Here is a 22,248-nt window from a genome sequence, read left to right on the forward strand (position 1 = left end):
CAAACCACATCACTGGCCGACGTCCTGCACTTCGCAATTGAGGTGTCGTGTGTGCTTTTCGCGTGGGAAACGAAAGATCGAACGGACAAAGTACGTGAATTGCGAAATCGGACTCTGCATTTCCGGATTTTTTTGAGAATTCCACACGAAGGCAACATTCCGGCAGATGACGTAGGCGGGAAGACAGACACTCCATGCAGATGGTGGCCAAAAATTGTGTAAGTAGGACATAATTTTCTACTTTAAAATTTAATTTTATATTACGTTGCCACGCGCGGACTCTGCGACACCATATGGCGTCATTCGTACAGGGGACTTTCTTTTAACGACGACATACGTTGTCTTTAGTCGTTTAAAGGTTAAAGCAGTGAAAATTGTTTATATAAACATGACCCTGGAAATTCTTTAGTAATGAACCAGAGCCATTCAAAATTATTCCCAGCAACAGATGGATAATAAAACCTTGGTTAGAAAAACAATTCATGCTGGGGACAATTTTGCAAGGAAAACGGAGTTGAAAGTGGAATGTGTGAGTGCCTACTTTTCTTTTATCGCTACTACCTCCCCCACTCAAGAGAAAAACACAGTTGTCATATTTACAGTGATAGTGAGATGACCACATACACCAGCATATGACATCAGACATCCATTTCCAGTGAACTGTACATGCAGTCAATTTATGTTCTTTTAATGTTGTAGCTGCTTTGTGAGTCTGTGGTTAAAATGTTAAACACTGTGGTTAAACACTAAAAAAAATGCAGACATGCAATTAATCTCTGTGAAGACCACACTAATGGTCTAGCAGCTATAAGGTTGTACATGGGGAGGTATTTTCAACATAGACTTTTATTAAACACATGCATATTTCACATCATTAACTGTTGCACCAGGAAGATGGAACTGTTAGCCATTCTCTGGTAGGGCATGAAAGATGAAGAAATAGGTGAACAGTTGATATGGAAAAATATATACATATTGAGATGCATATATAATAATCCTTATAGCAGTGTCCATCAAGTATAAGCAGTTGAACATGTGGTGTGCATGGCAGTATGGCAGTTTCTCCATGAACAGTTGCTGCACCTGTGCCATTTGAAAATGGGCATAAGCTCTAAGTTTCCCTAATATTTGCTAGTGCCAATAATCTTTTTGGTAATTCCTTTGATAGTGTGGTGAAGATCCCTTCTTTGTCAGCTGCATACCTTACAGTGATATAGCAGGCTCAACAAGGAACAGTATATTACATTTCCATAACATCACATTTTGAGTGATGTGAACCTACATGTCATAATTCAATCCAAGCATCAACAGCAGTTTTCCGATTGCATAAATTACTACTGTAACCAAAGTTCTACTATACTACTGTTGCAGGGAACATCACAACAACTGTGTGTTTTGTTGCTGCATGTTGCAAATGATAGCTGTGTAAGACAAGCAGTTATTCACATCTTGAACCCTAAATACTTCCCTTCAGAAGTGCCCCCAGTGTAAGTTACTTTAGCATTTGCATTTGCATTAACTAAACGATATTAGGAAATGCACTAATATAATAATAATACACAATAATTGAGCATTACTGATAGATTTATCCAACCTCCTATGTCACAACGCCATATAGCAGTGAACTTCATGTAAAGGCATAGTATAAATTCAGGCATCAAAATAGCTCTTCAGGGGAAGGCAGACATTCCAAATCACTAGAAATGTTCAAGGAAATAACCAACATATATCATAAATAAAAGTGTCACAACGTGGTTCAGGAATTCTTTCCAATAAGCACATTGTTTGGAATAATAATTATGATGCCATAAAGCACTGTTAAAAGGCCCATTAAAAAGTGCTCTTGAATTAAATACAAGGCATCTACCAACATCTCCCACATCAATGCCCACTTACAGTCTTACATATGCCTACAAAATTTACAATTATCACAGGCAAATTAAACACAGTTCTTTAACATCATCCCAGAAGTGCATTTGCCTTTTTTTCTTGTTATAAATGTATAAGGGTAACATTATATCTGCTGTAACATCTTAAATTTATGCATGTCTGCATTACACAGTTTCTTCGCCGGTGCACCTACCATGTAAATTGGAATATATCTACATATAAATTTCATATAAGTAGGAGCTAGCATTTTTTGTAAGAATAGTTATTAACTATTCTCTAGTTCTATTTTATTAATTTCAATAATGTGAAAAATTTCATGAAATTCTATTTGCAATGCAATTTAAACCCGCTGAGGTTCAAAGGTCAGAAACCAATTAATATACCAACTGCTCTTCAGAACTCTTGTTTAATAAATAAAAAGTGCTGGAACAGTTAAACAATTATTTTAACATGTTCTTATAGACAATTCTGGAATGCTGAATAAATTTTATGACAAAAGACGATAACAACTATAACAGTTTGTACCTGTCAGAAAAAACCCGAGAGCACTCATGCTTCCAGAGCATCATGAGGACAGCTTCATTCTCAATTACAGTGGACAGTGTACCCACCATGCCTTGCCATATACGGGACAGATCTCTCAGACTGAATACATAGTGGAACTTTGCTGGAGTGGGAAGAAGATATGCCTGTAGAAAAATAAGTGACAAGGGTCAGAGTAATGTCCATAGTTTTTAAATAATATATTATTTATTTCATACATTATATTTCTTCTCTTACATAAGATTCACTGCTGCTAATTTATTCATTATGATAAAATTTCAGAATAATTTCCACTTATACACAGTTGAACTTTACCACTGTTGTCATGCATCTGTTTTCGTAAAAATTACAACTCAATGATACTCAATACTATGTATGCTAGGGAACTGCAGGATGAGAGCAGACTGTTCCTTTACTTCCTCCTCCTCCATTCCCCTTAACCATTGTACAGTATTCCTATTCACATACACTTCTGAATCAGAAACATGCAGAGATGTTGGAAATGACATTCTTGTCACAATGTTTCATACAATCCATGTCTTTGTTACACATTAGGCACTTGTGTCATGACCTAAGGTCCTAACTTGTGAAGATAGTTAAGATGATGAACATCTGCCTTTACATAAAAGATTATAAGAGAGTTTTCCAGTATGAGTGAAACTAACAGCACTATACAATGCCATTGCTATAATTAAGTTAAAAAATTAATATTGTTATCAAAACTTCTTTTGGTAACTAATTTTATCCTTTTGCCAGTTCACAAATTGAAAATGTTTGAATATTAACTGTTTTTTAATTGAGTGAAGTTTTTTGAAGCTCTATGTGATTTAACACTTTTTTCACACATATGCAGACTGCTTCTATAAGCGATTTTATATTCCTGTCATATTTTAATGACTGATTACAAAATTTTTGTAATAAAAGAGATATTACTTTTTGCTAGTACTAAAATGAGAACAATATATGATGCTCACCCGGGTTTTATGCCATAGCTGACGAGTGAGTGGAATGATCTTCTTAACGAGGTTTCGAACTTCAGAGTTAAAGCCACGTTTAGCATTATAGTGACCCTCCCCAATCACATGAAAGATCTTATCAATGGCTTCATCAACAGGAAGTGTGCAATTGAAAATACAAAACTGACGCTTGAGGCGCTCTGGAATGTCATTGCGCCCACCCCCTGAAAAAAGTGAAATTACATCTCTTCCAAATATATATATTTTTGTAACAAGGGTTTTTCTGGGGTTTAATTTAATTGCGTGGTTGGGCTTGTATTACCCCATTTTGTATGATTTGAGTTTGAAATTTCAAGACAGCCATCTTTTGCTTGCCATCTGCTGAGTGAAGCAGTTGCTAAATGTATTTCACTAAATTCTTTTAACTCATGTTTGAATTCTTCACCCCAGCCATTGAGGACAAGGGGCCTCCTTGTTGCCACAGTATGTATTTATTTTATTGCTAGTGGGGTGGGACTAAGTCCCTTGTACTGTGGCCACTTCTGGCCTACTGTACCAGCCCCAGATGATAGGTGAGGGTGATTGTGGAGTGATTGGTGGAATGAAGATTGGCAGGGGAAACCGAAGTACTTGGAGAAAACCTGCCCCAGGGCCACTTTGTCCACCACAAATCCCACTTGACCAGACCCGGGATCGAACCCGGGCCGCTGCGGTGGGAAGCCAGTGACTAACTGCTTGAGCCATGGTGCAGCCTGCCATGGTATGCAAGTTTTTCTTTTCTTTAATTGGGAATGTTGTGATGAGAGTCTGTCTGGTATTATATTGTGATTTGTTTGGGTTTGCTGCTGCCCCATTTAGTGTTATTGTATGGCTACATAATGGGATAACAACGCGATTTGGGTTGTCAAGCAATGTTATGTGAGTTTGGTCATTTTCTACATTTGGGGTAAATAGACAGCTCTGTGTGGCTACCTTGTGTGTATTCTTTTTATGGGCTTCAGTCTGGACTGACCAAGGTGGTCAAGGGCATAGATTTGTTTCATATGCATATCTGAATGTAATGGTTTAAGTCTTACTTATTTTTTATGGTTGTCATTGTTATTAACCGTTATTAACCACTATTAAATATTTATTTTGGGGATTCAGTCCTTTCTTACTAAAGCTAAGCTTGGACACTCCAACTGGGGAGCGCTGAGAATACAATGACGGAACCAGGGATAAATGCAGCAACTTTCCCTCAAGCTGTAGGGTAAAGAGGGGAGGAGCTGTTAAATTTGTCTCTCTGTATTTTGCTATTTCTAGACAAGCATTATAGATATCTTTCACTGTACAGTGAAAAATTAGACCTTCCTGCTGGATTGGAGGATCTTATGGTGGAAACTATGAAGAGTAAAGTCTCCCGGATTGTAACGCTGCGTAGTATGGAGAAAACACGATGCTTCAGAGAAACATATTTCCTCCATCTTCAGGGTTGAAGAGTAAGTCATCCAAGGGCAGGCAGCAAGGTGGGCAAGCTGTTTCTGAAAAATGTGGCCTAATATAGGTCAGCCCAAACCTACAATGAACTGTGAGACAACCAACAGGAGAGTGACCATCGTTTGTAAGGAGACTCAGAGAGCCATTTGGAACGAAGGAAATGGCACTTTGGGTGAGACCTGAAAAGGGCCAGCTGCATGCCAAATAAAGTTAGAATTTGAGAGAAGTCACACATATGAGTTCAGGAAAGTGGCTATGTGGGGATAAGAGGAATAAGAGTCAGAATTACTGGGTTTTTGGACTATGTCCATTGCCCAGTACTCTAAAAACTAGAGAGCACAACATTCAGAAACTGGTTCTGTTTCTGCACTCAGGTAAAGGAGGAGCCACCTACTTTGTTGGGTCCCTTAGAAAGAGCTAACCTCTATCACTGGATAAGAGAAATATGAGGAACAAGAGGCAGTGGAAAAACTAAGGAGGTTGAAAGACTAAGCCATTACTGAAACAGCCAAGAGAGACCAGGAGGCAAGTCCGTGCCCTGAAAAGGGCCATGTACATAGCAAAACTGCTTGGAGACCCATGTCACAAGCACCTGCCAGGGAGGCTTTTTTCCCACTGGTTCTGAGTCCTGTTATAGAAAATGGTCACTCTTCCATTGGCTGTCTCACAGTTTATTTCAGGCTCCAACTGGTCTATATTAGGCCAGATTTTCCATGCATGGTTCACTCAGCTTGCTGCCTGCTTCCACTGCTTCTGATTTGGCCCCAAGTGATTTCTACCTGTTTGGAAGGCTCAAATCAGACTTGCAAGGCATGTGGTCTGTGGACAACGATGCCATCATTCAGACTGTTCGAGAGTGGATATGCTGCCAACCACAAGTATTTTGGGGGGGGGGCATCAGGATGCTTCCAGAAAGTTGGGAAAAATGTGTCGACTCTGGAGGGGAGTATGTTGAAGACTGACATGTGCAAGTAAGTGTTTGGCAATTATGTTTTTTTTTTTTTTTTAAATCAGTCCCGGTCATATTTGAACCACCTAGTATATGAAAAGAAAAACAATAATAATATTATAAATAATTAATTCAGCCACACTATCCTGAGCCCTTAGTGGCACTTTCACAAATTAAATGTAATCTGCAGTGCCCAGTTTTCATGCGTCCAATTGTAAAATTTATGGCAATAAATTCAGACATTCATAATTATAACACATGAAGAAAATTAAATTTTCATGTACAGCACTGTAATACAGCTCTTTTTAAGAGGAGTGTGATAAATGTGGGAATTAGTTTGTATAATAAGGTCCCCAATCAAATTAAACAAACGGAAAATTTTAACTCATTTAAAAGGGAATTAAAATCTTTTTTGCCGAAACATTCCTTTTATTGTGTAGATGAATTTATGTCTTTTGATTCATCAAGTGTGTAAATGTAATATGTAGCTGATTAATTTGTTGTATTTGTGTAAAGACAATGAAATTAATGGTAACTAGATCTAGATAATATTATTCAGATGACAAACCCCCTATATTAGGGTGGTACAGTGTATACTGTAAAGATATGCATGAAATTAGATGTAAAACTGACAATTTCCCTTACAAAAATGGTTGTAATACCTGTACGTATGGAGTGTTGAATGATAATAAAAATGAAATGAAATTAAAAAAAAATACTACGAACCCACAATTTTCATCTACATAAATATCACAATTTTCCTGTAATTGCAATAGGCTCAACATGCTTTGTGCCATATATTAGACATAAAAATTAATAAAATTATATCCAAATTATGCTGTGGGCCAGACTGAATTTCTTCACAGGCCACATGTGACCCACATATTGTTAATATGCCCATCTCTGGTGTATACTGGCTCCATGTGTTAACTATTACCTTCTATTTTATAACATGAGATTGAGTATTTGCATATTATATACCTGGTTGTCCCATTGCAGCCATGAATTGGACGTCAACAATTGTTGTAAATTCTCCAGGCTTTTCAAGACTGTAGAACCCCTTCATATCCATAGTCTGGCGTACTATTTCATTAGTCACCTGGTCTCCCCATTCATTGATCTCAGGTAGATTCACATCATCAATAAACACTATCATCTTCCTCCCGCTTTGTGGTCCAAATGTGTTTCCCATGCGCTTTTCAACGTAACTCTCAATAGTCTTCTGCAAAACAAAAAGACAGGCCTCCAGAAAGCGCTCTTTTTGGAGTGAGTAAGACGGAATCTTGGAGATAAGGTAAGGTAAAGATAAAATTGTCCCTGTGCTTGATTAATTAAGCACTAAGCCATGAGGACATATGTGGGAGTGGATGTATAGATCCACACCTTCTTGATCTCGGCAGTGGCTGGAGGTGAGTGGTCAGCTTTACACCTTGGTCACTTTACCCCCAAGGAAATGGTTCCTGGTCGCCATTGGATAGGAGGCTTGGAATCTTTGAGTCAGTTCTAAATTAAGTCTGCATCTAATGTTATATTATTTGCAACACTCTGAGCCATATTTGGCTTACTGTTGCTACAATCAATAAGTATACTTTTCAATATTACACTTAAGAGCGCTTAAGGATATATGTAATCCCTGAATACATCTATTTGTTTCCTTTGTTCCATTGACTTCTTTTGGGTTCCTTTTACAGCTAAAAATTTTATACTTTTCTTCTCTGAAGTATCAAATATTGTTTTCATTACAGTGAAAACCATACAAAGATTGTTAACCATTATACCTGGAACTGGAGGGGGCTGGTAGCAGATGAGAAGTTAAAGGAGCGTCCCATGTAAATCTCAGCATTGGCCTTCTTCATGTAAGCTTTCATCATGACAGTCTTCCCAGAGCCTTGCTCACCAATTAACAACACAGCTCGTTCCTGCTTTGCAACTGTGTTAATCAAGTAATTGATCCTTACATTGTCCACAATGGGCACCAAAATACTACTATAGTCAGGTGTACTATTCTCTGGATAAACATATGTGTCCATCATTGTATTCCAATGTTCCCATTGACCTAAAACAATATACACTTTCAGCATAAACAATAACAAGGAAAAACTGTCTGGTCAATGATTCCTCAAATTGTATTATATTTCTCTTTCAAAAATATCTATGCATTTCCTTCGAGTGTCTAACGGAGTTTTGTTTTTACTTATTTAATTATTCTTTATTTACTTAACAACGCTTTCAGGAGTTCAGATCATGCAATATGGAAGGACATGATGATTAGTGGATCATGAATTGGAAATTGTTGTGGAAGGAAGTAACTGTAGCCTAATCTGGGGTTATATCCTGGCATTTGTCTGAAGGTGATGAGAAAAATCTTAAAAACCTGGATAAGTCTCAACAGAAGTTACCTGGACCAATATTTTAAATCTAAGACTTCAAAAATTTGAAACAGGGGTGTACCACTCACTTAACTGTGACACTTTATGCTTCTTTGCATACTGCTCCATGATTGGCTGCCAATGATGACTACACAATTCAAGACAGTGTAATAAGGAGATGGTTCTGATTTAAAAGAAACAGGACAGCATCCAACCCAATTTAAAGCATTATACATCTGTAACAGCCATCCATTATATTTACAAAATATGTGTATATTCAATACATAATTGACTGCTGGTACTAGTATATAAAATTTGCAAACACCAAATCCTCACCTTGCTGACTGACTACAAAATCGAATACAACTGCATCTGGTAGCCTGTTAGTCTCTGGCAAGTCAAGCACAAAGCTTAGTTTGTCGTGAAGGAAATCATTGAACTTCTTGCGATCGGCAATATCAAGGAAAGCCCCAATGCTCCAAACCAGTGAAAACACGTACAGTCGATGGAGGTGTTGAGCACTCAGCCGACGAGGCACTGGAGTTGGTCTTTGTCGACCATCCTCACCTCCCTCCTCATCCAGCTCTGCTTCCTTCTCAGTCCCTTCTGCAGTATCTTCTAAATCGGCTGATTGCACTGGCACAAGTCCTTCCAGAAGTTTCAGCATCTAAACAAAAGCAAATGAGATGTCCGACTACTTTCCTCTGTGTGCAGAAGGTTGGCTTATAGTACCGATGTGCTGATGCAACTTCCTCCAAAATACCCTTTTGACCAAGTGATAAGATGGAAGATCCCACCATTTGATGTGGTGGGCTGAGTATGCTGAATAAGGATGTGTGGGCCAGCAGAGGATTCTGACACTGGGGAGCCAAAATACTGAGGCAACATTTCTCCAAGGGTCATAAATATGGAAGACCACTATTTATGGTTAGAGATTGACGTTTTCATGGTAAAGTCATTGACTTTTGCAGCACCATCATCAGTCTTACTCTGCAAGGCATCAGTAATACACTCAGAGGAAATTATCTTTTAGTCAAATACTCCAAGGCAATTTCATAACAGACAAAGAGAATCAAATCATGATAAAAACTGAAGATAAAAAATACTAGGAATTTCTAGAACATTAGAGATAGGAATCTCGAATGCTATGGGCATCAGTCATAGAGAGTCAGAATTAGAAGAATTACTACAAAATTAATAATATGGATATTGTAGCCATTACCAAAACAAAAACAAAAAAATTAGAGGACTGTAAAATGATATACAGTAGACTGAACAAAAAATACATGAGCAGCAGCAGGATTATCAATTTTAGTGGGGGGATGGGAAGTGGCACAATATCCAGTGCTATAACATGACCATCATTGTGAATTATGAACTGAAAAATGAATGAAATGAAGACACCTCTGATTTGTATGAAACTCTGCAGAACATAAGTAAGAATGATTCAGAAGTAATCCTATTATGGACGCAGTTGGAAAAAATTGAGAAAATTTTTGAAATAATAATAGAAAATTCTTAAGATTTTGTATCTTTGAATGAGCTTAAAATAATAAACTGTTTTTAGACAGAAAGTTAAATCTGTAAGCATACTTTGTGAAGCAGAGAAATAAAATTCAGTACTGATTATGTATTCACCAATAAGCTTTTTAGTACAATATCAACAATCTATAGAAATTGTACTGTGGGTCAGATCAGTTTCTACTGCTCAGTAAAATCTAAACTCTAACAAGATGGAAACATACAAGGTATGCAAAGAACAGTTCTTATACAAATTTTTAAATAACACTTATTAAGACAGGATAAAGAAAAACTGATGTAGCAGAAACAGTGTCACAAAATAACCCAAGACTCTAGGAAAAAAGACAAGAATTACAGAATACCTGACATATAATGTTGGCTTGCAAGACCTTCATAGTTAAACACAGATTCTGTGTACTCCAGCTGTACATGACACTAAAGGAGTCATTGAAAAGTTTCTGAAAAACTTCCTTTTCTCTAGGGCTTCTTGACTTAAGCCAAGCACCAACCACTGGCTTCCAATTAAGTCCAGATGAACTCATATATACCTGCAAGAATGACAAATGTATCAACTGCATTTAACAGGTTTTAATATATAATGCATATAGAACACAACAGAGAATGTTTTGCAATAACCATGCCATTCCTGGAAACAGTTGCTGGAGAAGCATTGTCAATGTTATGGGGCTCAAAGATGATCTTGCAGGTAGGCGCCATGGAAAGCCTGTCACCATTGGCCAGTGTCAGAGTTTTGTTATCATCCAACACTGAATTAAGATTTTCTATCCAGATACTGTCCACAGGCCCATCCAACACTAGCCAGACATGTTCTCCTACAACAAATCACATGAAAATTTCCAGTTCAATAATTCAAAATGTTCTGTTAATATTAGGCACCATTCTTCATATGACAAAAATTTGAAATTTTCATTAACATATTTTGACTTAAGAATGATGAAGCAAAACTGGTTGAAAAAATACTACAAAACTGAGAAGCTTCATAATTAATCATTATTATAACTAACTCCATGGAGCAGATTTCTTCTTGAGAAGCTTGTAGTCACTCAGCTAACTGAGAAATTATCCATAAAACCTATAACTTACACCTACTATTATCACGGTGTTGTAGTTAAGGATGAATAAATAAGTGGGATAAATCTCAAGGTGAGAGACCACTTGGAAGATGCAGGCAAAGGAAGGGCAATATTGATGGCACATCACCTTTCTTCACTTTGAGAGTTTTCCTCCATAGAGCAGAGAAAATACCATCAGTCCAATCATTAGTGGCCACATCAAGTCTTCCAAACATTTGAGATGCAGTAATGGCTTTTGGGTTCATCCGCATCTCCCTGTAAGTTAAATACATGTACATACTATGGATTATGAAGTTCCTCTGAACAAAGGTATCAACACTGGACTCTTCTTCTGAAACTGCTACATATGCTGTACAACAAAATACTTCAAATATATTATCATAATATATGTATCTAAAGTTACATCATCTTTGTCACAAATCTGCATGATACTTGCCTGTGATAATCACCGCATGCTGTAAGTGCTTTCATCAATGTGTGTATGCATGTTGTCTTTCCTGCACCAGCTGGACCTAGTGTCATAATGCCATGACGTACACGCTGCGTCTCATACAACTGTAAAAATCAATAAAACTTGGAATAAAGATCGAAAATTAATCAATGCAGACATGATAAACATGAAACAAAACAACTCTGAATCTTAAAACCTCCACATAACAAAGTTGTGAATATCCAAATGTGCTTTTTTCTTGAGCACTTCATCTAGAAGTTTATGTTTGGTATATGTTACTCTACTGCATCTTGATTGGATCAAAGGTTTTCTTTGTTACAAAGATAAGATAAGAAATAATCAAAATTATACACTATTTGAAGACTTTTCACCTTCATAATAGCATGATTTGATCATAATTTAGAAACAACTATGTAAACAAGCAGTTAACATACTTAACCACTAATTAGCTATAGACTGAATATATTGTCCTTGAAACTGTGATGTCTATGCAGCTTGTGAACAAAATGCCTTCATTTTATGGAACTTTAAGATTCATCACTGTATTCATAAAAGTCCACAACTGGATCCTATTCTGGGTCTGTTGGATTCAGTCCACTAAAATCTTCCAAAGTATGCCTAGATCTCACAAATGATGTCTTTTATATATAAAAAATACTTGTTTAAGCCTTTCGTGCGGTGATTTAAATTCCGCTGCCGTGTCTCTCCGGCGGTAATATATTCAGCCGGCCATTTAAATTTTGCTCGAAAATGATTTATTCATCATTGTTCTTAAATTCTATGAGATAGGAACACGAAACTTTCACTAAAATGATCTTAAAAGGTGGTTTTATAACCTTGCTTTATAATATGAGCNTTATTCTAAGAACTGGCTGGTATGTAGTGCACGAAAGCAGAGCTTAGCTGGCTCAAAAAAAATATTCATGGTCATCCCTCGAAACGACCACCAAGGTCAGTACGATAAAATGGCGTCAACTGGAGCAATAGTACATGAAGGAATGAGTTCTTTCCCCCCCCCCACACACACACACCAGTTACGTCATAGGGGGTGACCACAGTGTTCTGCCTTAATTCGTGACATTTTTCTAAGAACTGGGTGCTATGTACTGTGCGAAATCAATCGATCTCGCAAGAATAAATTTTTGGACATCCCTCTTCTAAGAATTCCAATTGAGTGTGTTAGTGTGGCCAGCTCAGGGCAATATGATATTATAAACACAGCACATATCACGTCTCTGCTGTTTATAACTTCATAGGAAAGAAAACACGCCCTTCATAACAGCTTGGAGGAGGAAAGTTCTACCAGAAGCAACAGGAATTTGCTGCAAGACAGGCATATGTAACGATGACTTAGCGCTCTTAAATATAGTTCTCCTGACAACAGGCCAGCGAAAAATCTAACAATCTACAGCAAAACCATCAATTATTATGGGCGTTATAACATAGGTGTGCAGCTGGACGAAACATTGACGTCGAACCCCCCCAGACGATTTAAATACCTTGACGAAACATACACGTCAAACCATGCTGAACGGTTAACAAACGTGATTCTTTCTGATGTCGGTGTCTATACCATTTTCTTACAAGAAAACAATCTTGATTATCCAGAGTAACAGAGGGAAAAACATCTATGCATAATTCAGAATCACACATAACCCATCACTACATTTATAACAACCCTCATGAATAATTTGCTTCATGAAAATATTAAATACTCATAGTAATATATTGTCACATGTTGGGTATGTAACGTGACAAATAACTTCATGCCGTCTTGGATAAAGCAAATTTATTCCACATTTGCTCTTACATTTACACAGATCACAGTTTCACAATTACTGCCATTTGCAGTTTCACAAAACTTCTCCTGCTTCCATTCACTCCGGCGAATGCTAGACTGCAACTCACTGATTACTCTCTCTCTAGTAACTCTTATAAACCCACAGTCAGACAGTGGAAAACCCACATCGCTTCACTGTTGCGTAAACCCCGTGTTTACAGGCGTTGTTGGGGAATGCTGCCGAGAGTTGTTTATTGCTGCATAGTAACCACGGTGTCCCCTGTTACGTAACTGTGGGAAGTGCTGTTATGTCACCATGGAGGAGGGAGACGGAGTGTTGACTGGCCTGTTACCGTGGCAGCGGCAGTTGCTCCAATGATGTTACATCACTGCTGGAGGGGGGGTGTTTACCAAGTGTTGCACCATCCACATCACATTACTGCCTTCTAAAGGTTGTTCGTCCCGAACAGCCTAGTGGTACATCCCTGTTCTATTTTTCTTCTCTGGTGTTCATCTTTGGGTTCCTACCTCCGCTCCCCTTTTTTAAAAATGCTCATCTTGAGCAATTCCATGGTCCAGCAGTTGTTGATACCGTCGTTTCATGTTCACTCGTTGCTCATTCACTCCTCATTCATCTCATTGGGAAGACCGGTGCTTCTACATTACCGGCTCCTCCTCTGTGCTATTCCATTTTCTTCATTTCGAAGGGGGTCGACCCCTCCACAGTGTTCAATCCTTGTCTTGTCATAGGCTAACAGAAGATCTGACTATTTGCTTCACGATCTTCACGCTGACAATCTCATAGATGGTCTTCTTAAGAGTTCTTCTCCCTCCTAGGTGCAATTGCTGTCCTGGTCTACACCCTCTGATGGTGTCCTTGGTTGGCACCTTTTTCTTCTGGCATTGCGGCCATCTGCCGCCTATATTATTTATTCTCATTCTTACTTTCCAGGTTTCTTGTTCAGTATTGACCCTGGTTGAATATTTCCTTATGAAATCTCCCTTGTGCTGTGTCACACCTGCATGGCTAGTCATATTTCTGTCAGCAGCCAATTCATGCCATGGTCCACACTTTCCTTGGGTCGTAGATTTCCTGAAGATGTTTCTTTTGCATCATGCCACTGTTGCACGGCGGGACACCTTCCTGCAGGTGGCAGCCAAATTCATCTGGGATCCACAGTCTCCTCAGGTCAGTTTCTTCAGCTCTCTGCGTTGCCCTGCAGCTTGCTCCTTGCCCCTGTACCTCCTCTTCCGTCCTTTGACCGGTTTCATTACAGCATCTACATTGGGGACTTCATCTTGTTTTGCCACCTCAGGTATCGTTTCCACTGAGGTCGGCTCTAGCTCTTCTAGATGCGCCTCCATTGTTTCTCAGCAGGCCATAATCTCTTTTCAGGTATCCTTTGTTTTGGGTTTAAATTTGGCCACTACCTCCTTGTGGCTGGCATCTGTCCTTTTTCGCATGGCTTCCGTCCTTGCTCGGATAGCTCTTCTTTCTGTTGCCATCTCTTCTCGCCAGGCTTTTGAATTGGCCCTCATTTTTCCCTTGTCAGCTATTTTGTCAGTCTCTGCCTTCACCAGCCTTTCGATTTTTCACTGCATATCTTTCTTCTCAATTTTCTTTTTGGCAGGATAACACTCGATGTACTTCTGAATTCAATAATTCTTCCTAGATCGAGGCGTGTTTAAGTTTGTGAAGCACTTCTGACACCAAATTGTCATGTGTTTGGTATGTAACGCGACAAATAACTTCACACCGTTTTGGATATAGCGAATTTATTCCACATTCGCTCTTACAATTACACAGATCACAGTTTCACAATTACTGCCATCTGCATTTTCACAAAACTTCTCCTGCTTTCATTCACTCTGGCAAATACTAGACTGCAACTCACTCGTTACTTTCTCTCTAGTAACTCTTATAAAGCCTCAGTCGGACAGCGGAAAACCCACATCGCTTCACTGTTGCGTAAACCCCGTGTTTACAGGCGTTGCTGGGGAACGCTGCCAAGAGTTGTTTATTGATGCATAGTAACTGCGGTGTCCCCTGTTACGCCATTGTGGGAAGTGCTGTTACGTCACCACAGGGCAGGGGGATGGAGTGTTGATAGGCCTGTTACCATGGCAGCAGCAGTTGCTCCAATGATGTTACATCACTGCTGGAAGGGGGGGGGGGTGTTTACCAAATGTTGTGCCATCCACATCACAAATATTATCATGAACATGTTGGCTGTCCATGACTGCTTATTCTATATATTCACAGCTGTTCTCCATATCTGGAGGCCTTCTCCTCCATCTGCAACCTGAGGATGCACCATGCTATGGTGACAAGGGACCCATGTAACACGGAAAAGCTCCACAGTTAATTCACAACGCAGATAAACTCCCCTCAGGTATCTGAAATCTGCCATTGCATACTTGTAGGAGCATAACAAATAAAACTGGGAAAACATATGGAAATCCTAACCTAGGCTGATGTAGGGATCTAACTGTAGCTAGCCTTAATGAGACAACATCTTAAAATGCTGAGCTGCCATGTTTAGTAATTAGGACCCGTGCATGGTTTAATGATTCATAGCCCTACCTGAATCAATTTCAACACCCAAGGTGGGTGATATACAAGTCCTGCTTCTTCTACCTGCTGCTCAATGGCTGCTTCTAGCTCAGGATATGCAGTTTTCTCCAGCACCTGATTTGGGAAAAGATCTGACACCAGTGACATGAAAAGTGGCTCATCCTCATCTGCAATTAAAAAAAAATATTAACATTAAAATTCGACCCAAAGAACAAAATAACATTAAATGAACTTCTCTCATGTATTTTCCAGCCAGCTGCAATATGGCCTTGCCTTCAGTCAGGGAAATGCAGATATTTAGCCCCCTCCCTTTGTTTGCAAATCAGCATGGACTGAGCTTACATACCAATGAGTTTTGAGAGGTTCATATCACGAAGAACTCGCATCACAATTGTGCTCTCACTGTCTTTAGAATTAACTCTCTTGGCAGCCCCTAAAGTCCGCAGCACAGACAGGATATTCCGCAGGCCAAAATCGTAATGAACCTGTGATATCAGAGAGAAAGGGTTACTTCAATTATGTTACACAAACTTCTTCTCCTTCTATTCTTTACAGATCAGGCAACTTATTTTCTGTGCTGGCCTCTTTCCAGCATCTCATTCCTATTTATCTTTACCACTATGTTTACATTACCATGCCATCCTCTGCAACATCTCTTCAACCATTGTATCTACGGTTTGTCTGTATCTTCCTTTATGTAATAATCTCTTCAACAGTATATAATCTTCAAAATTCTAATTTCTACCATTTCTGTTCTCCTTTTACCCCATCACCCCATGTCTCTGCCTCAGTATAATATATTAAAACTGATTTAACTATTATTTTCTATCATTTCAAATATGTACTTTTTGGCATTATTCTACCTTTGAGTCTGTAAATTACCCCAGTTACAGGATATAAATGTATTCATTGAAATTTATGCTTGTTTTAAATTCAAGTGGAAAAGTTCCAGAATTGCAAATTGTGTACAGATATATATTGAAAATTGTAGGATACAAACTGAAACAATATCAGCAGTGAAAGAATAAAGAAATGAATATAATTCAACAATCCAAACCAAAGTAATTCTTATGACAAAAATCTTTTGTACGTATAATATAAACTCCATCATAAATGTAACACTTTATTGTAGTTCTTGTCCCCCTTCTTTCACACTACATGTTTTGGCCGCAACTGGCCATCATCAGGTGTATTTCACTTCACGTAGCTGTCACACTGCACTCAATATTAACATTTAAACTCCAGATTTCAATTGTTCATTGCTCTGTCGTCAATCGGCACCCCATATTCCAGAACTTGCCTTGTCGATTTTCATATTTAAAATCTTTATTATTCACGCGTTGATTGGTTTAAAATTCTTTCTTTTTTTTTTCTTTTTTCTTTTTAATTCCCTATTTAGTTTTAATATTTTAAAATTTAAAATTTAAATTTATATTTAAAATCAAAATCACAGAGATACTTGCTCTATGCTTATATGTGCTGCAGCAGCTACCTCTTGCTTTCAGCACAACTTGTGTGTTATCTGTAATACACAAATATTCGTGTCGCTGTCTTATGTTCTTACGTTATTCCTATATATTTTATACTGTTAAGTGTACTTGCTTTGTGCAGATTCTCTGTGTGTGTGTGCCACTGCTTTTCTTTAATATGTTTGCTGTCTGGTGTGTTGAATGCTGTGTTTATATGTTGTTGAGTGTAGAAGGGGAATGGGTAGTGGGGGGAGGGGGTTGTACCGTTACTCAGTATAGATCTCGTGTATCGTTTGAAATATGGGATTGTGTATTTCTATGTTTGTGTCATTCATGTGCAGGACCTTCTTACTTATTTTATATATATGGTATTTTTCTAGTGTATTCAAATATCTACCTTTCTTCCCCGTTGTTATAACTTCCATTTTGTCTCTTATTGTTCCGTATGTATGTCCCTTGTTTAGCATGTGATTTGAGTATTCAGAATTGCTATTATTATTTCTAATATCGTGCATATGCTCCTTATATCTGGTGTTAAATGTTCGATCTGTCTGTCCAATGTATTTTAATGGGCAATCTACACATTTCATTTGGTATATACCACGTTTATTATTACATTTATCTAATTGTGGTTTATGTTTAAGTATATTTTCAATTGTGTTCCGTGTGCGAAATGCTACTTTTATATGTGTGTCTTTGAAAAGTTTCGTAATTTTTCGTACTTCTTTTGTACTATATGTAAATATGGCCCACTTTGTTTTTTGGTGTTGTTTGTCATCGTGTGTGTTTGATTTTTGTTTTCATTTTGTCTGAGTTTGTCTGTTGATTATGTTTGTGCTGTATCCATTGTTATGTAGTATGTTTTTAATAGTGTTCTTTTCTACCTGTTTCTCTCTTTCCGTTATTGGGTATGTGTAGAGTCTGTTTATTAGATAGTTAATACCTGACAATTTGTGCTCAAATGGATGGCATGAACGGCAGTGTCAAAACCAGTTATAATTCATCATGTAGGAAAGTGAAGTATGGTGTACCACAGGGATCAGTGTTGGGGCCACTCTTATTTTTACTACACATTAATGATCTTACAGAAAATGTTCAAGGAGCAAAGCTGGGTTGATATGCAGATGATACCAATGTGTTAATTACTGGAAAAGATGAACTTGACCTTCAATATAAAATAATGAATGTTATGAAAGAATTAGAAATATGGTTTCAAAAAATAACCTTGTAATAAATACTAAAAAGACATCTGCGATGTCATTTCATTCAAAACAGCGGAGAGATCCGTTAAGACCACAAATAGTTTTTAATAATACAGAAATTGTATATCAGTCAGAATTGAGATTTCTTGGAATTCACATGACAGAAACCCTAAAATNATAAATGTGGGAATTAGTTTGTATAATAAGGTCCCCAATCAAATAAAACAAACGGAAAATTTTAACTCATTTAAAAAGGAATTAAAATCTTTTTTGTTGAAACATTTCTTTTATTCTGTAGATGAATTTATGTCTTTTGATTCATCAAGTGTGTAAATGTAATATGTAGCTGATTAATTTGTTGTATTTGTGTAAAGACAATGAAATTAATGGCAACTAGATCTAGATAATATTATTCAGATGACAAACCCCTTATATTAGGGTGGTACAGTGTATACTGTAAAGATATGCACGAGAATTAGATGTAAAACTGACAATTTCCCTTTCCAAATGGTTGTAATACCTGTATGTATGGACTGTTGAATGATAATAAAAATGAAATGAAACGAACTGTTAGGTATTATGATGTCTGTCTGTGTGGGTTTCTCATATATTGCAAATTGCAAGCTATCTTCATTACGATGTATTGTTATATCTAAAAAATTAATAGATTCTTGTTGTTCTTTTTCAATGGTGAACTTTATAGTTGGTTGCAATTCGTTAATTTCTTTGAGAGTATGTTCTATGTCCATTATCTTTTCATCATATATTATTAATATGTCATTGACATATCTAAAGTAAGCCACTATTTGTTGTTTTACTAGAATAGGATATATTTGTGTGTGTTCCATATATTATATATATGCTTCTGCTATTATTGCTGATGTTGGGGCTCCCATAGCTAGTCCATCTGTTTGTTTATAGTATTCTTGGTCGATTTGAAAATAATTTTGTTTGAATACTGTTTTTAATATATGTATTATTTCCTTGTGGCTTTCTTTATTCATTTCTTGGTTAATGTAAGAAAATAAGACAGTAACACGAATATTTGTATATTACAGATAACATGCGAGTTGTGCTGAAAGCAAGAGGTAGCCGCTGCAGCACATATAAGCATAGAGCAGGTATCTCTGTTATGTTGATTTAAATTTAAAATTTAAATTTTAAAATATTAAAACTATATTGGGAAATAAAAAAAAATTTAAACCAATCGACGCGTGAATAATAAAAGATTTTAAATATAAAAATCGACAAGGCAAGTTCTGGAATATCGGGTGATGACAGAGCAATGAACAATTGAAATCTGGAGTTTAAATGTTAATATTGAGTGCAGTGTGACAGCTACGTGAAGTGAAATACACCTGATGATGGCCAGTTGCAGCCAAAACAAGTAGTGAGAAAGGAGGGGGACAAGAACTACAATAAAGTGTTACATTTACGATGGAGTTTATATTATACATATAGAAGTGTGGAATGTAACAGGATGCTTAAATATAATATAAAAATCTTTTGGTTTGGAATGATATGTGAATGAACAAAGAAAATAATTAATTATGTTGGGAAGTTCATATATTAACTTGGAACTCGTGATCAAACTGCAAATATAAATCATACAGATAATATGAATCACAATCAAACAATAAAATTAAATACTCATAGATTTGGATACTTATGTACATGCATGTTTTGTTCCTACTTATAAGAATGACATTATGAATAAGCTCTCCACTATGAGAATTACTTTTCTGCAAAGGTAAAGGTTCATAATACAAGGTGCCCTTCGGTCACCATATTTTCATAAATACAGCCTAAATTAAAGAGAATACAACAAATGTTTTGTTATAAATGATGTAATACATGAAGTTAAAGCATGCAAGACACATCTCATATTCTTCCTTGGCACATATAGCACAATACATTAAAACACTTCCTCTCAATGTAAAACTGAACATTATAATTAAGTAGTTAGCACTCCTGCTTTGCATTATGGAGGTGCTTGCATTCTATTCTTAGCCAGAAGACTAGCTCTCATAACTGAGAATTTTTATTTTCCTCACCAGGCAAATGTAAAGACAGTATATAAAAAAAGTGCCACAGCCACTTCATTTCACATCCTTTCCATTTCATCAATAAGACTTGTCCTACCATGATATATTATTTAAGTGATGCAGTTGAAAATCATTGCTAAAAATTTAAGAGTCACTCTCAGTGCAAGTAAAAATCAGAACGTGTTTCATAACAGACTTAAAGCCCAATTTTGCAATATGAATCAAAGAGATATTAGGTTTTCAGACTTTATCCATCGTCCTGGAAACTTGATCTGTTTCTGTCCTCAGGTGAGGGAAAAACACCTATTCTGTTGGGTCTCTGGACCGAAAACCCAATATCTCTGTGTGTTATACACCATCGTCAGAATCCTATAGTAACTACAATATGAATCAAATTCCTTTCAGTGAAATCCTTGTATGTAAGTGTTTGTTTATTATATTATTTCCATTCCTAAAGTGTTTTAATATTCAACATAACTCAGAATTTCTCCATATAATTACTTGAATGTATGAGTCACATTTCAGATGATCTCTGAAAATAGCAAATTCATCAGGTTTTGGGGACAGAATATACGATGGGGTACCCAAAAGAAACCGAACTAATTTTTTTGTGGGCAGAGCTTTTGTAGTACCGCGTTTTGCCGCTATGAGCGCATAGAGCTAACATTCCTGAGTCGATAAGCCAACTACCCTTGCTTCAGAAGGTAAGGACTAGTTTTGGCAGAGTTTATAGTGACAACTGTTTTGTGTGATTGTCGTTTTTGCAATGGCTGATTTTCGTGAACAGCGTGCGGCGGTGAAATTCTGCTTTTTGCTCGGGAAAAGTGGAACAGAAACTCTTGAAATGTTAAAAACGGCATACAAGGACGATGCTATGGGGAAAACTCAAGTGTTTGAGTGGTTTTCCTGTTTCAAAAATGGTGAAATGTCAATTGATGACAAACCTCGTTCTGGTCATCCTTCCATGGCCCGAACACATGAAAATGTTGAAAAAGTTCGTGAAATCATCAAGGAAGATCGACAACAGACCATTGAAGAAATTGTGGAGCTGTCGGGAGTGACTTGGAGCTCAGCGGCCAGATTTGTGGCAGTCGGGTGACTGGTTTTTCCATCATGACAATGCCCCTGCTCACACAGCCCTGTCTGCATGACAATTCTTGACCAAAAATGGTATGACCCCTGTTCCTCACTCTCCATACTCACCCGACCTTGCCCCGTGCGACTTTTTTTTGTTTCCTCGAATGAAAAGAGACATGAAAGGAAGAAACAATGGAGGCGCTGTCAAGCATCTCAAAAGATGAATTTAGACAATGTTTTGAAAAATGGAATAAAAGACTAGACAAGTGTATTAGTGTAAGTGGAGAGTACTTTGAAGGGGATTGAAGGTTTGTGCTTAAAATTTGAATAAATAAGTTTAAAAAATAATACGTTTGGTTTCTTTTGGGTACCCCCTCGTATTCCAGGCCCTGGACAGCAAGATGGTATTCTCTCTAACTGGACCTTTTCCATGCCAGTGAACCAAGAGAATCTGCAATTACATACATAGACTATTCTTGCTGATTTCCTTCCATAACCAATCTATGGCTAACCTGTTTGGTGAGCTGCTCTTCACAAAGCTTGTACAATGTGTAGAACTTGCGTGCCAATGTGATGTTCTCCAGAAATCCACAGCTTGCAAGTTTAACTCTGATAATAATCTGGCGATCAGGAACCATCATGGCTACTGTCCGAAACTGGATCTTCAAATTTTCAGGTAGCTCTTTTCGTCCAGCATAGCCAGGATTCTGGATATAAAATTGCCACAAAATTTAACATAAATAATATTTTCATGGAAGTAATCATTAACTGGAGCCTTCCACTGGTCCCTATCCTGAGACAGGTCAGTCCAGTCCATACTACCCCATTCTATCTCCCTAACATCCATTTTA

At 37.4% G+C, this 22,248-nt stretch overlaps 1 protein-coding gene across 1 annotated transcript in view; it reads right to left on the reverse strand.

The window, feature by feature from the left end:
* The window catches only part of LOC111865802 (dynein heavy chain 5, axonemal), a 170,158-nt gene that overhangs the window by 69,502 nt on the left and 78,408 nt on the right, over nt 1-22,248 (reverse strand). The window contains exons 36-47 of the mRNA XM_023854117.2: nt 21,910-22,104; nt 15,951-16,089; nt 15,614-15,771; nt 11,235-11,353; nt 10,926-11,053; nt 10,341-10,537; nt 10,067-10,252; nt 8,520-8,850; nt 7,593-7,870; nt 6,796-7,036; nt 3,408-3,613; nt 2,416-2,579 (exon numbers count right to left, since the gene is read on the reverse strand). Coding sequence (XP_023709885.1) covers nt 2,416-2,579; nt 3,408-3,613; nt 6,796-7,036; nt 7,593-7,870; nt 8,520-8,850; nt 10,067-10,252; nt 10,341-10,537; nt 10,926-11,053; nt 11,235-11,353; nt 15,614-15,771; nt 15,951-16,089; nt 21,910-22,104 — 2,342 coding nt within the window. The remainder of the gene's footprint in view (nt 1-2,415; nt 2,580-3,407; nt 3,614-6,795; nt 7,037-7,592; nt 7,871-8,519; nt 8,851-10,066; nt 10,253-10,340; nt 10,538-10,925; nt 11,054-11,234; nt 11,354-15,613; nt 15,772-15,950; nt 16,090-21,909; nt 22,105-22,248) is intronic.

Source organism: Cryptotermes secundus, unplaced genomic scaffold, assembly GCF_002891405.2.
Source record: "Cryptotermes secundus unplaced genomic scaffold, Csec_1.0 scaffold901, whole genome shotgun sequence".
Classification (NCBI taxonomy): Eukaryota; Metazoa; Arthropoda; class Insecta; order Blattodea; family Kalotermitidae; genus Cryptotermes; species Cryptotermes secundus.